This window comes from Labeo rohita, chromosome 14, assembly GCF_022985175.1.
Source record: "Labeo rohita strain BAU-BD-2019 chromosome 14, IGBB_LRoh.1.0, whole genome shotgun sequence".
Taxonomy (NCBI): domain Eukaryota; kingdom Metazoa; phylum Chordata; class Actinopteri; order Cypriniformes; family Cyprinidae; genus Labeo; species Labeo rohita.
The window spans coordinates 18,277,672-18,290,412 of record NC_066882.1 but is presented as its reverse complement, the minus strand read 5'-3'; the positions used below and the strand labels follow the sequence as shown (position 1 = coordinate 18,290,412).

The 12,741-nt window shown below is 34.0% G+C and overlaps 1 protein-coding gene across 2 annotated transcripts in view; it reads left to right on the top strand.

Moving 5' to 3' along the window:
• Nucleotides 1-7,602, top strand: part of n4bp3 (NEDD4 binding protein 3) — a 33,218-nt gene extending 25,616 nt beyond the window's left edge. For both annotated transcript variants that reach the window (XM_051128022.1, XM_051128023.1), the window contains 4 exons: nucleotides 619-1,062; nucleotides 3,382-3,984; nucleotides 5,627-5,890; nucleotides 6,141-7,602. In XM_051128022.1, the coding sequence (XP_050983979.1) occupies nucleotides 652-1,062; nucleotides 3,382-3,984; nucleotides 5,627-5,890; nucleotides 6,141-6,713 (1,851 nt within the window). In that variant the 5' untranslated portion in view covers nucleotides 619-651 and the 3' untranslated portion in view covers nucleotides 6,714-7,602. The remainder of the gene's footprint in view (nucleotides 1-618; nucleotides 1,063-3,381; nucleotides 3,985-5,626; nucleotides 5,891-6,140) is intronic.
• The last annotated feature ends 5,139 nt before the right edge of the window (nucleotides 7,603-12,741 follow it).

Sequence of the window (12,741 nt, the reverse complement as noted above, 5' to 3'; positions counted from 1 at the left end):
GCACTACTAAACAGATATATTGAAACCCAAGACCATTGAGAAGCAGGGCAGCACTGAGCGAATAAGTAGATCAACCTCACTTTCAGGGAAAGGAAGTGTTCACAACTTAGCTTTTTTCTTTAGCAGGGAAAGATTAGTGATTACCAGAGGACATTGATTAATGCAGCAGTATTGCAGTGTAAATTAAAAGTGGGTTTTTCTGCGTTCCAAAGGCATCTGCCCTCGTTTTCAGGGTATTCGGCTCATGAGACGATTCCCAGCTTGTATCATCTCAGTTATATAACAGACTTGTGAACTTCTGTGTGTACAGTAGTTCTCATTTCTAAAAGGAAAGCAGAAGCTTTTTGACCTACTTTCATATCGTGGTCTTACTTGAAATGTTTTTTTAGGCTACGTATATGAACATGTGCTCATGAGTAGCTGAAGCAGTGCCGGCAATGTCCTGCAATGTGACATCATCAAATTATTGTTTCATTTTAAATTTCTTATTTCTTTGTATGAAACCAGCAAGTGAAAATAAGTTGAATGGATGCAACCAGAGCTTCTTGAAATATCCGATATTCTTCAGAAGAAGGATTCTGGTTTCATATTGTTTTCATTTCTCTTCTTTCAATTTAGAGATCCCAGTGGAGCCATTTGATCCTGTAACCAATGGCAACAGTCCAGGCCCTGTCCTTGAACCAGGACCCCAGCAAAAGCATCTGTGCCGGTTATCCAACGTCCACTTTGGCATCGGGCCGCTGCGTCATGGGAAGTGTCGGCAGCCTAATCGAGAAACCAGACGTGTCACCGACCAAGAGCAACAGAGCAGTTCCACAAGTACCGGGACGGCAGAACCACGGCCTGCTGAAGAAGGGTTTCAACCAGAGAGAGCTGCTTAACTATCTCAACATAACCAAGAAGGAAGCAAAGGGCAGCAAACACATCATCTCCGGGACATCCTCTATCAAGAGAGAGCACAGGAGAGAGGAGGACGACGTCTACACTAAGGTCTACCACAGGGATGGAAAGGAGGTCGATTTGGGAAAGAACTCACTTCCTATAGGTGGCAAGTTTGACAAGGTACACAACTGTCGTAGAGTTATGCTTCGTTCATGTCATGTCAGAATTACTGTAATTGTGATTTTCCATATTTTTCAAGCTTAAAATTACAGGTTTGAACCTCGGGCCAATGGCAGATGCAGGGAGTGTTTGGGAAATCTGGCTTAAAACAGTTATTAGTTTTGCTACTGTGTTTAAAGACTCTAGTGGTTCTGAAATTACACAGCTCAGCGTTATATATTTTACAGGAGCAGTATTTTTCTGTCATCAACAACAACAAAGCACCACACAGATGATTTGTTAAACTACATATTGTAATATATATATACATTTACCTTTAAAATATTTTAATATACTTTAAAACTGTCAGTGTGCAGGACAGGGCCACTACCGAAGTACTATTTTTATGTGAAATCTCCTTTTTTGGAGTTTTTTTGCAAAAACAGATAACTTCGTTTTTACATTTTCAAAAATCATGGTTTTTTTTCTGCATTCCAAGTAATATCAGTCAAACAGCAATTGGGTGGGTTGTTTTGATTAAATAATAATAATTCAAAAAAAAAAAAAATACAGCTAACACAATAAAACACAATGAAAACATAATAACACAATAAAAAAAAACAGTTATCTGTTTTTGCAAATTAACTCTTCATTTGTAAATGCAAATCAGCATTAATTTCTTCAAATTTTATATAAAAACAGCAACTAAAAATCTGAAATTAATGAAGCATTTTGTTGTTGTCAACACCACAAAGATATGTTGTTAAAAATATTATTATTCATAAAATATATAAAAAAATATAAAGTAGTAAAATATTTTATTTATAAAGTAAACTGGACAAAACATTTTGCCATGGAAAATTATTAATGAGATTAAAGATGTGACAACAGGGTTTTCGTTTAAAAAACAAATATGGTAATATGGTAATAAATACATTTTAAAAAAGAATATGAATTTAGTAAAGTTGTCATTAAAAAAAATCATGATAATATGTTAATTCAAAAATATATATATATTAAATTTGACAAATAAAATATTAATATTTTAATTTATAAAGTTTAGTTTTTTAATAAACTGGACAAAAAAACAAGTTTTCATTAAAAAAAAATTAATACAAAAATATATTTTAAAAAATGTAGTAAAATAAAATAGTAATATTTTAGAGTTGTCATTTTAAAAAAGAATGGTGATATGGTAACAAATTAATTAATAAAAATATAAAATTAGTCAAATAAAATAGTAATATATAACTAATAAAGTTTTCTTCTTTTAATAAACTGGACAATAACGGTCAATTTTGGAATTAAAAGCTTTTCCATGGAAACAACTAATTTATGAGACTAAAGATGTGACAACAGAGTTCTCATTTAAAATGGTATAGTAATAAATTAATGACAAAAATAATTTACATTTAGTAAAATAAAATTTAGGAGTTGTAATTTTTTTTTAAATCACGGTAATATAATAAATTAATAAATGTGTATATATATATATATATCATTAGAAAAATAAAACTGTAATATTTGATCCATAAAGTGTTTTTTTTTTTTCTTCTTTTCATAAACTTAAAATATAAAAATGTCAGTTTTGGCATTATGAGCTTTGCCATGGAAACTAATCATTTCTGAGACTAATGATGTAACAACAGAGTTGTCCTTTAAAAAAAAAATCATGATAATACGCCAATTCAGACATGACCTGAAAGCGGCATTTTTATTAATATTAAATTAATATTATTTCATTAGAAATAAAAGAAAAATAAACACTGTTCAGTAGTTGTTCACCACTTTGTAGTAAAGTAAGGATGAATTTATCATAGTTACTGGCTTTTTTGGCCATCAGCATTTGCTTTCAGTAAGTATGCAACAAATCTCGGAAGGAGCAGGTGTTAAAAACACACTTTACAACGACTGTATTTAAACAAGACGAATAGGTTCCACATAGTGGTTTCAAAGCCTGTCAATAAAATGCAGAAATTGTGACAATGTTTCCAGTCCGCTTCCATAAAGCCAATATTTCTTCTCGAGGCAAGTGTAATTTATTGATACGTGGGCTACTCCCCACAGCCTCAAACAGAAATAAATCATATAAACTGTTCAGGCCAGCAGTGTGTAGACTAACTGACTAGCCTCCGCTTGCTAAATTTATCTCTGTAATCAAATATGGTCCCCCTCAGGTGACGTTATTGAGCAGGAAATTCAGCACGACCGAAGAAATATGGAAGTAAAAGTGCTCTACATTAAATTACTTTATGTTGTTTGGCACAGCTCCAGTATTTAAGTGTAGATCTATTCTCCTGATGCACATGCTGCAATTGACTTATCCTTTTCATTTCACAGCCACGTTTCAGGCCTTCTGCCTTTAAACCGGTCACCCCGAAAAACTTCAGTTCGATGCAGAACCTCTACCCCTCCAAGTCGGAGGAGTCAGACAGCGGCTTAACCAACGGCATGCATCCTTCCTACGCCAAAGCAGCATCCAAATCAATGTCCACCTCTTCCTCGTCCTCCTCCCCTTCACGGCCAGGCGCGAGTGTCAGCAAAGGCGTGCTAGCAGCAGCCCGGGGCCTCAGCCAGGAAGAGGAGAACACGTCCGACTCGGGGCATAATTCAATGAACAGCTTGCCACCTTATCGGCCGCCGTTCCGCCCTCACTTGGGACAAATTAGTGCCTCTATGGGTCACATCAACCACATCGGCTCATTAGATCGCACCTCGCTGGGCTCCAAGGGAGCTGCTTCCACGGTCACAGACGTGTCCTGTCAGAGTATGGCTACGCTGAACCGGCTGCAGTGCTATGGAAGCGAGGCTCCGCCACCCTACGAACTATCACACTCTCTAGAGGACGTGGTAAGGGACCTGGAGGACCGTCTGCAGGAAAAAGAGCACGAGCTACGTCAGATGAGGAGGAACCTGGATGAGAGCGAAGATGCTATTGCACAGGTCAGCCTCTATAAGAATGACTTTTTATTGTTTTTAATCTCTTATGTTTAACAATGCTGAATATTTGGGATAAAAATGTACAGTAATATGCTGAAATATTATTATAAAATTAGATTTTCATAATACATCATTTACAATATATTCTACAATATTCATTATATATGTATATTTTTGTTTTTAATGTTTTTGGCAGTTTTTCTGCACTTACTTGATCAAAAGTACAGAAACAAAACTGTAAAATTGTGAAAAGTTATTACAATTTAAATAACAGTTTTCTATTTGAATATATTTTAAAATCTGATTTATTCCTGTGATGGAAAAGCTGAAGTTTCAGCATCATTACTTCAGTCTTCAGATTCTTCAGAAATATGCTGATTTGTTGCTCAAAAAAACATTTATTATTATTAACAATGTAGAGAATAGTTGTGCTGCTTATTATTTTTGTGAAATCCATAATACATTTTTTCCCAAGATTCTTTGATAAATACAAAGTTTAAAAGAACAGCATTTATTTTAATAAAAAATATTTTGTAACATTATACATGTCTTTACTGCCACTTTTGATCAATTTAATGCATCCTTGCTGAATAAAAGTATTATTTTTTTTCTTTTTCTTTTTTCTCTTTTTTAATTAGATTTAATATAGTTTTTTAACTGAGAGATTGAGTTTTTATTTTTTTATTATTTTATTATTTTATTTTTAAAGTTTGATACTTTATAAAACAATACATTTAAATAATTTTAAACACACTGCTGTTCAAAAGTTTGGGATCTGTAAGATTTGTTTTTTGTTTTTTAAAGGAATCTCTTCTCATCAAGGCTGCATTTATTTGATCTAAAATACAAAAAAACAGTAATATTGTGAAATATTATTACAATTTAAAATGATGGTTTTGTATTTTAATATACTTTAAAATATAATTTATTTCTGTGATGCAAAGCTGAATTTTTCTTTCAGCATCTTTACTCCAGTCTCCAGTGTTTATTTATTATCAACGTTGGCAACCTGTGATACTTTTTCCTTTAGGATTTTTTGATGAATAAAAAGTTTAAAATTCAGTGTTTATCGAAAATAGACATCTTTTCTAACAATACAAGTCTTTATTATCACTTTTTATCCACTTAACACATCCTTGCTGAATAAAAGTATTAATTTCTATCAAAAAAAGAAAGAAAAAACCTTTACTGACCCCAACTTTAAAACAGTATTGTACATTGTTTAAGAAAGATTTTAAATAAAGGCTTTTATTCATAAAGAATAGAAAAAAGTTTCCAACATTAATAATAAATCAGCATATCAGAATCATTTTTGAATGATCATGTGACACTGAAGGCTGGAGTAATGACTGAAAAAAATGCAGCTTTGCATCACAGAAATAAATTTTATTTTAAAGTATATTAAAAAAGAAAACCATTATTTTAAATTGCAATAATATTTCACAGTATTAAGGTTTTTTTGTATTTTTCATCAAATAAATGCCTTGATTAGCAGAAGACACTTTAAAAAACATTTAAAAATCTTACTGATCCCAAACTTTTGAATGCCAATGTAGACTATAAACAAATACTACAACTAGAAAAAAAAGTGAACCTGAAAAAACTGATTTAAAATTCAAAACTCTGTGTTTGTGTCCTCCTGTAGGTTTTCGAAGGGAAGCAGCGACTCTGGGAGAAGGAAGTAACAGAACTGAAACAACTGTACAATGCCAAACTGCGCCAGGTATCCCAGCAGTCCCAGCGTACACAACGAAACCTGCAGCTGCAGCTGTATAAGGCGCAGCAGGAACGCAACCGGCTGCAGGAGGAGCTGGATTCTGTCAGGCTGGAGTGCCAGACCCTGAAAAGTCAAAGCCCAGCAGCACAAAGCCAGAACATTAATCCCCAACTGGAAGAGACCCAATGGGAGGTATGCATTAAGTCAGAGCTATCTATTCAGAGCTCTGGGGATTTCAGAAAAGTTTGGAAGCGATAAAAGAAAGAAATAGATTTTAGTTGCATGATAAACATATCATGCATACTTTTAGTTTGCTCACACTGAACATAAATCTAAATGAGGTGTTTAAGGCTGACTGTCCACACGCCTCGTTTCAAATCATATTCTGTCTTTGTGTACTATATAAACTGTAATACGTAACTAAATTGTATTGCTCTGATAGGTCTGCCAAAAGTCTGGAGAAATCTCTTTACTGAAGCAACAGTTTCGGGACTCTCAAGCAGAGGTCACACAGAAGCTGAGCGAAATCTTCCACTTAAAGACTCAGCTGCATGAAGCACGCAATCAGATCCAAAGCAAGGACAGTCAGATCGACATGCTACAGATGGCCCTACAGGGCGCAAGGCGGAAATGCCCCTTGCCTGCTTTCGAGGACCATCGAGCAGATGCGGGTGAGACTGGAGGAGCCGGTGCTACGGAGGAGCGTCTCAGAGCTGAACTGATGCTGGAAAGGCGGCAGAACGAGGCGCAGGCTTCTGCTTTTGAAAACGAGAGGAGCACGTGGCAGAATGAGAAGGAGAAGGTGATACGCTACCAGAAGGAACTGCAGGCCAGCTATCTGGAGATGTACCACAAGAACGAGGCCTTAGAGAGAGAACTGGCAATGCTGAGAGGGGGCAGGGCAAGAGTTGAAGAGGTGGGGTCAGGGGGCGGAGATGAGGGCGGGGCTTTAGAAGAAGCAAAGCCGCCCATTGGTCTGCCCTGGATAGAGAGGATTGAGTCCTCTGAAATTTGACTATTTGGCATTGGAGATTAGATGCCAACAGCTCAGACTCCTTAATCTGCGTTCCTCTTCTAAGACAATGTTTTAAACTGAATAAATAAACTAAGTTTGACCAAAAAGTATACCAAAAGAGGAGTGAGCTGAATATCATGGGTTGTTTTGTATCACAGAAGGGATTTTGCTTTGATAAATATGAATTATCAAAACAGCTACTCATCCCAAATTCAATTTTAGGCATATTTGTTTTTAGATTCGCAATGAGTGTTCTAGCACTATTTTTTCATTGATTCTATGGTATATTTTGTGCTTTAGGTACTGAATATTGCTCAAGTTCATCATGATAAATCATAATTTTTATGCTGCCATTCTTTAAAGACTGAAATCAGAAGTGTGCATTACTTAAAATGCATGTTGCACTTTAAAAGCACACAACTTCTAAGTTGTCCTTTGAATTTGGAGAAAATGTAAACAGCTAATCCATATAGAAGCATTTCTGCTACTATGTGTATTGATGTGCTCTGGTGGGCTTTTCTGTTCTTTTGATCTAAGATGTTTATAACTGCATGAATATGAAATGAAAATTCTGGAGAGTTTTATGCCAGTGTGATTACACAGAACTGTTGAAAAGTCATTGATCGTAACGTTAGATCCCACGTTATTATATCTTCACATAGCAAACTATACTGTGAGTTGTTAAAAACTACTGAATCTCATCTTCTATTTCATGTATTCATTGTATAGATTTGTACCATACAGGTATGTTGTTCTTTACCTCAAAGTCGCATAAATCTTGCCATTTTCCCTTACGTTAACTTAAGATTGTTTCCCTTTTTCTGTAAAAACAGCTCTAAAATGTGTCTTCCAGTTAGTGTAAAATAAAAGTTTAAAATGTGTCTTCCAATTAGTGGTTTCTTTCACATACACTATATTTTATTAAGTTAATAAAAGTTGTATCTTACCTAACTTTAATACTTTTATAACCTTAATGAGTGTTTTTATTGGTCTGGACTCATCTTAGTCCTGGTAGATATAGATTAATATACAGTCGAGGTCAACAGTTTACATACACCTTGCAGAATCTGCAAAATGTTAATTATTTTACCAAAATAGAGGGATCATACAAAATGCATGTTATTTTTTATTTAGTACTGACCTGAATAAGATATTTCACATAACAGACATCTACATATAGTCCACAAGAGAAAATAATAGCTGAATTTATAAAAAATGACCCTGTTAAAAAGTTTACATACACTTGATTTTTAATACTGTGTTGTTACATGAATGATCCACAGCTGTATTTTTTTGTCTTGTTAGACAAAACTGCCTGCTGTTCTTCACAAAAATCCTTCAGGTCCCACAGATTCTTTGTTTTTTCAACATCTTTGTGCATTTATACCCTTTCCAACAATGACTGTATGATTTTGAGATCCATCTTTTCACACTGAGGACAACTGAGGGACTCATATGCAACTATTACAGAAGATTCACACACTCACTGATGCTGCAGAAGGAAACATGATGCATTAAAGGAGAAATCCACATCCAAAACAAAGATTCACATATGATGTACTCACCCCCTTGTCATCCAAGACGTTCATGTCTTTCTTTCTTCAGTCGTAAAGAAATAGTTTTTTTGAGGAAAACATTTTAGCATTTTTCTCCATATAATGGACTGATATGGTGCCCCGATTTTGAACTTCCAAAATGCAGTTTAAATGAGGTTGTAAACGATCCCAAATGCGGTTGTAAACGATCCCAGCTGAGAAAGAAGGATCTTATCTAGCATAACAATAGGTTATTTTCACAAAAATAATACAATTAATATACTTTTTAATGTCAAATGCTTGTCTTGTCTTACTCTGCCTGGACTGTTTTTTTCCGGTTCATGACAGTTAGGGTATGTCGAAACACTCCCATCTCATGTTCTCCCTCAACTTCAAAATCATCCTATATCGCTGTTTTACATTTTTTTTGTTAAGGGTGTTTGATCTTCTTTGCATGTTCACTTTGCAAGGACTGTGTCGGTACTTCTGCAGCAATGTAGGATGATCTTGAAATGATTTTTGAAGCTGAGGGAGAAAATACCATTCAAGTTTTTCGACATACCCTAACTGTCTTGAGCCAGAATACACAGGGTTCAGGGAGAGCAAGGCAAGACAAGCATTTGAGAATAAAAAGTATTTAAATTGCATTTTTTTTAATGAAAATAACCGATCGTTTTGCTAGATAAGACCGTTCTTCCTCGGCTGGGATCGTTTACAACCGCATTTGGGATCATTTGAAGCCGCATTTAAACTGCATTTTGGAAGTTCAAAATCGGGGCACCATATCAGTCCATTATATGGAGAAAAATCCTGAAATGTTTTCCTCAAAAAACATAATTTCTTTATGACTGAAGAAAGAAAGACACGGACATTTTGGATGACAAGGGGGTGAGTACATTATATGCAAAACTTTGTTTTGGAAGTAAACTTCTCCTTTAAGAGCCCGGGGTGTAAACTTTTGAACAGAATGAAGATGTGTACATTTTTCTTATTTTGCCAAAATATCAAACTTTTTCATTTAGTACTGCCCTTCAGAAGCTACAGAAGATACTTACATGTTTCCCAGAAGACAAAATAAGTTAAATTTACCCTGATCTTTTAAAAACATCTGTAAACTAGGCAGAACTTCTACTGATTTAGCCACTCCCCCTTTTTCAGCAAACCCCCCACTTTAGCGTATTTTTACCTGTTCGCGAAGCTTCGCAGGCTTTAAACGTCCCTCCAGCGATGAAAAGTTGTTATCGATGTTCACTCTCGTCTTGCGTCTTTGTTTGGTTCTGTGAGTTTTAGTTTGTTCATGTTATCCCAATCCTTTTTAGGACGTTTTGCTTTTGCAAACTCACGAAAAACTATTCCAAGTTTATCTAAAGGCTCAGCTTCCAGCTTACCATATATGGACTTCCCTCTGAGAACGTGCAAAATGATTGACGTGCAGAAAGCGCTTTGTGATTGGCTAAGAATGATATCTCAGGACAGTTATGTTCACAGTATAATAATTTTTTATTTATTTATTTTTCGCGGAGTGGGGTACTTTTATGCATATCATTCTATAAAAAATATATTTATCTCTATTCTATCAAACCTTTAAAACAACACTGAAATAAGAGCGTTCGGCTTTCCATCAAACAGATGTGTTTGAAAACGTTCGAAAAAATTTGGATTTTATTTAAAATAAAAAATAATATAAATATTTTACTGAGCAAAGAAAGGGTAATTTAGCAGTGTAGCTGCTGTATAAAATTAACCACAAAGAAAACAAAATTATTAACATGTAAGGAACAGTTCTGCAAGTACATGTGGGTCTGCTCTTTTCAGAGGAAGAATGTGACTCTTCAAGCCCCTGCACACCTGCACATCAGATCCGGCTCTACTGAGAAGAATTTTATGCTTGATAGACCAGAATGGGCCATTGTCAAAGGGACAATAAGGAGTCTATTCTGTCTCCAGGTAGAGACGTAAGTTGCTTCCTTAGAAGTAAGAAGTAAATCAAGTTTGAGAAAAAGCCAACAAGGTCAAGACATTAGAAACTTAACTTTTAAAAAAACTGAAAGGTGATTTTTATTTAATTTTTTAAGCTTACATAAAACATGGACCTTCTTTTCAAAAAGAAAAAAAGCATGCTGTTTTATTTCGTTCTTAAATGCATAGCTTTGCCCCCTAGTGTTCATTATATAGTCAAGCTCCTTTTAAAGCAGGTCAGAGGTCATCTAACTTAGTGTGCAAACATAGGAGGGTCTCAGTTTCATTCAAGAAACAGTTGTTTTCATGGAAACTCTGGCCAAACAGACGTCTCCTTCAGGCAAAAACCTGTAAAGTTTTAACACAGGTTTGTGAGGTTTAGAGTGAGACCCTTAATGGGAAGAAACATTAACTTTAATAATTAAAGCTAAAAAAAAAAAAGCTTTAATAGTACCAAGGAAATATATATATATGGGCCATTCTACAGAATTAGTGCAAACTGCTGTCCCACAACCAAAAAACACATTTAAAAAGCATTTAAGAATTCAAATATTAGATGTTTACTAAGATCCTTTTATTATCTATTGGAACCCACAATAATATTTAAAATATCAGTAAGCTTAATATATATATAAAATCATCATTTAGTGGGTACTTGCAATTGGGAGATGGCCATTGTTGTTTTTAAAAATATCTTTTTTGATTTTTTTTTTAAGTGAAGTTAAAAAAAGTTTTTCTTTTCTTCTTTTTCTTTGTAAATTATGAAACTTTATGTAATAAAAAAAGAGTGTCGCATTTTCATGTTACTATCAAAACAGTGTATGTTTTAGTCCATTGGCTGAGACTGATTTTAAGGTAAATGTGTTCAAAAGTATGAAAAATCTGTGTAACTTTAAAAAATGTCACTACCAAACACCATTTTTCTATAATTAAACACTTTTTAGGGACTTTTTTTTTTTTTTAATATTTAGTTTTTATGTGTGTACAACTGTTTTGATTAACCATGTGCTGATTAGCATCTTTGAGCTAGGTTCAAAAATATCTCAAATTGTCAAATTATGTTTTGGTAGTAAAAAATTTGGGGAGAGGACACATATTCCAAAACTTTCTGAAAATACAATATGAGAATTAGCTGCACAATTACTACAAATGTGTACCTTGGATATTATACAATTTGAATACGTACAAAATTTGACATTTTTTTTTTCCCAAGAAGTTTCTGATTTATATATAGCACCATTGTGTCAGTTTGAGTGCTTACAGCTTCCCAGTGAACTGAGGTTTCCCTCTTGTGGGAGTAAAGGGTCAACATCTCATGTAAACTATTTTGCTTACTATTGTTTTCAGTAGTTTCAGTACTGATGGATTTTTTATGTCAACATAATTTCAAAACAGCAAAGATGATGTTCTAAATCATTTACAATTTACAACACAATACCATTCAAAAGTTTGCGGTTGGTAAGATTTTTATTTTTTTGAAAGAAGTCTCTTATGTTCACCAAGACTTAATTTGATCAAAAATAATGTAAAAAAAGGAAATATTGTGAAATAGTATTAGAATTTAAAATAAAGTTGAAGTCAAAAGTTTACATACACCTTGCAGAATCTGCAAAAAGAGGGAATTAAAATGAGGGATCATACAAAATGCAAATCGTTTTCCTTCTCGAGCATCAGTGAGCATTTGAACCTTTTGTAATAGTTGCATATGTGTCCCTCAGTTGTGTGAAAAAATGGATCTCAAAATCATACAGTCACTGTTGGAAAGGGTTCAAATACACAAAAATGCTGAAAACCCAAAGAATCTGTGGGACCTGAAGGAGATTTCTGAAGAACAGCAGACAGTTTAACTGTTCAAGGCAAACAAGGGACTCATAAACAACTATCACTAAACGAAAAAACACAGTTGTGGATCATTCAGGTAACAACACAGTATTAAGAATCAAGAGTATGTAAACTTTTGAACAGGGTCATTTTTTATAAATTCAGCTATTATTTTCTCTTGTGGACTATATGTAAATGTATTTTATGTGAAATATCTTACTCAGGTCAGTACTAAATTAAAAAATAACATGTCTTTTAAATGATTTCTCTTATTTTGGTAATATAATTAACATTGTGCAGATTCTACAAGGTGTATGTAAACTTTTGACTTCAACTCGGTTTTCAATCCATATACTTTAAAATGTAATTTTTTTCCAGTGATTCATAGCTGACTTTTCAGCAAAAGTTACTCCAGTTTTTAGCGTTTATTATTATCAGTACTGTAAAAGCAGATAATACAGATAAACAGGAAAATAACAGCATATATTTAAAATAGCAATCTTTTGTAAAAATAAATAAATAAATAAATAATTAACATCTTTACTGTCATCTTTGGAAGCACTGAAACTGCATGCATAATATTGCATGGTAGAAAATATTTTGAGGTACTTCACTTCACACCATTTTCAACACTTTTAAACTCTAAAAACACATTTAAAAACACCTTTTGTAGAGAGAATTGGGTGTGTAGAGGCAGAAATCAAACTCAAAAG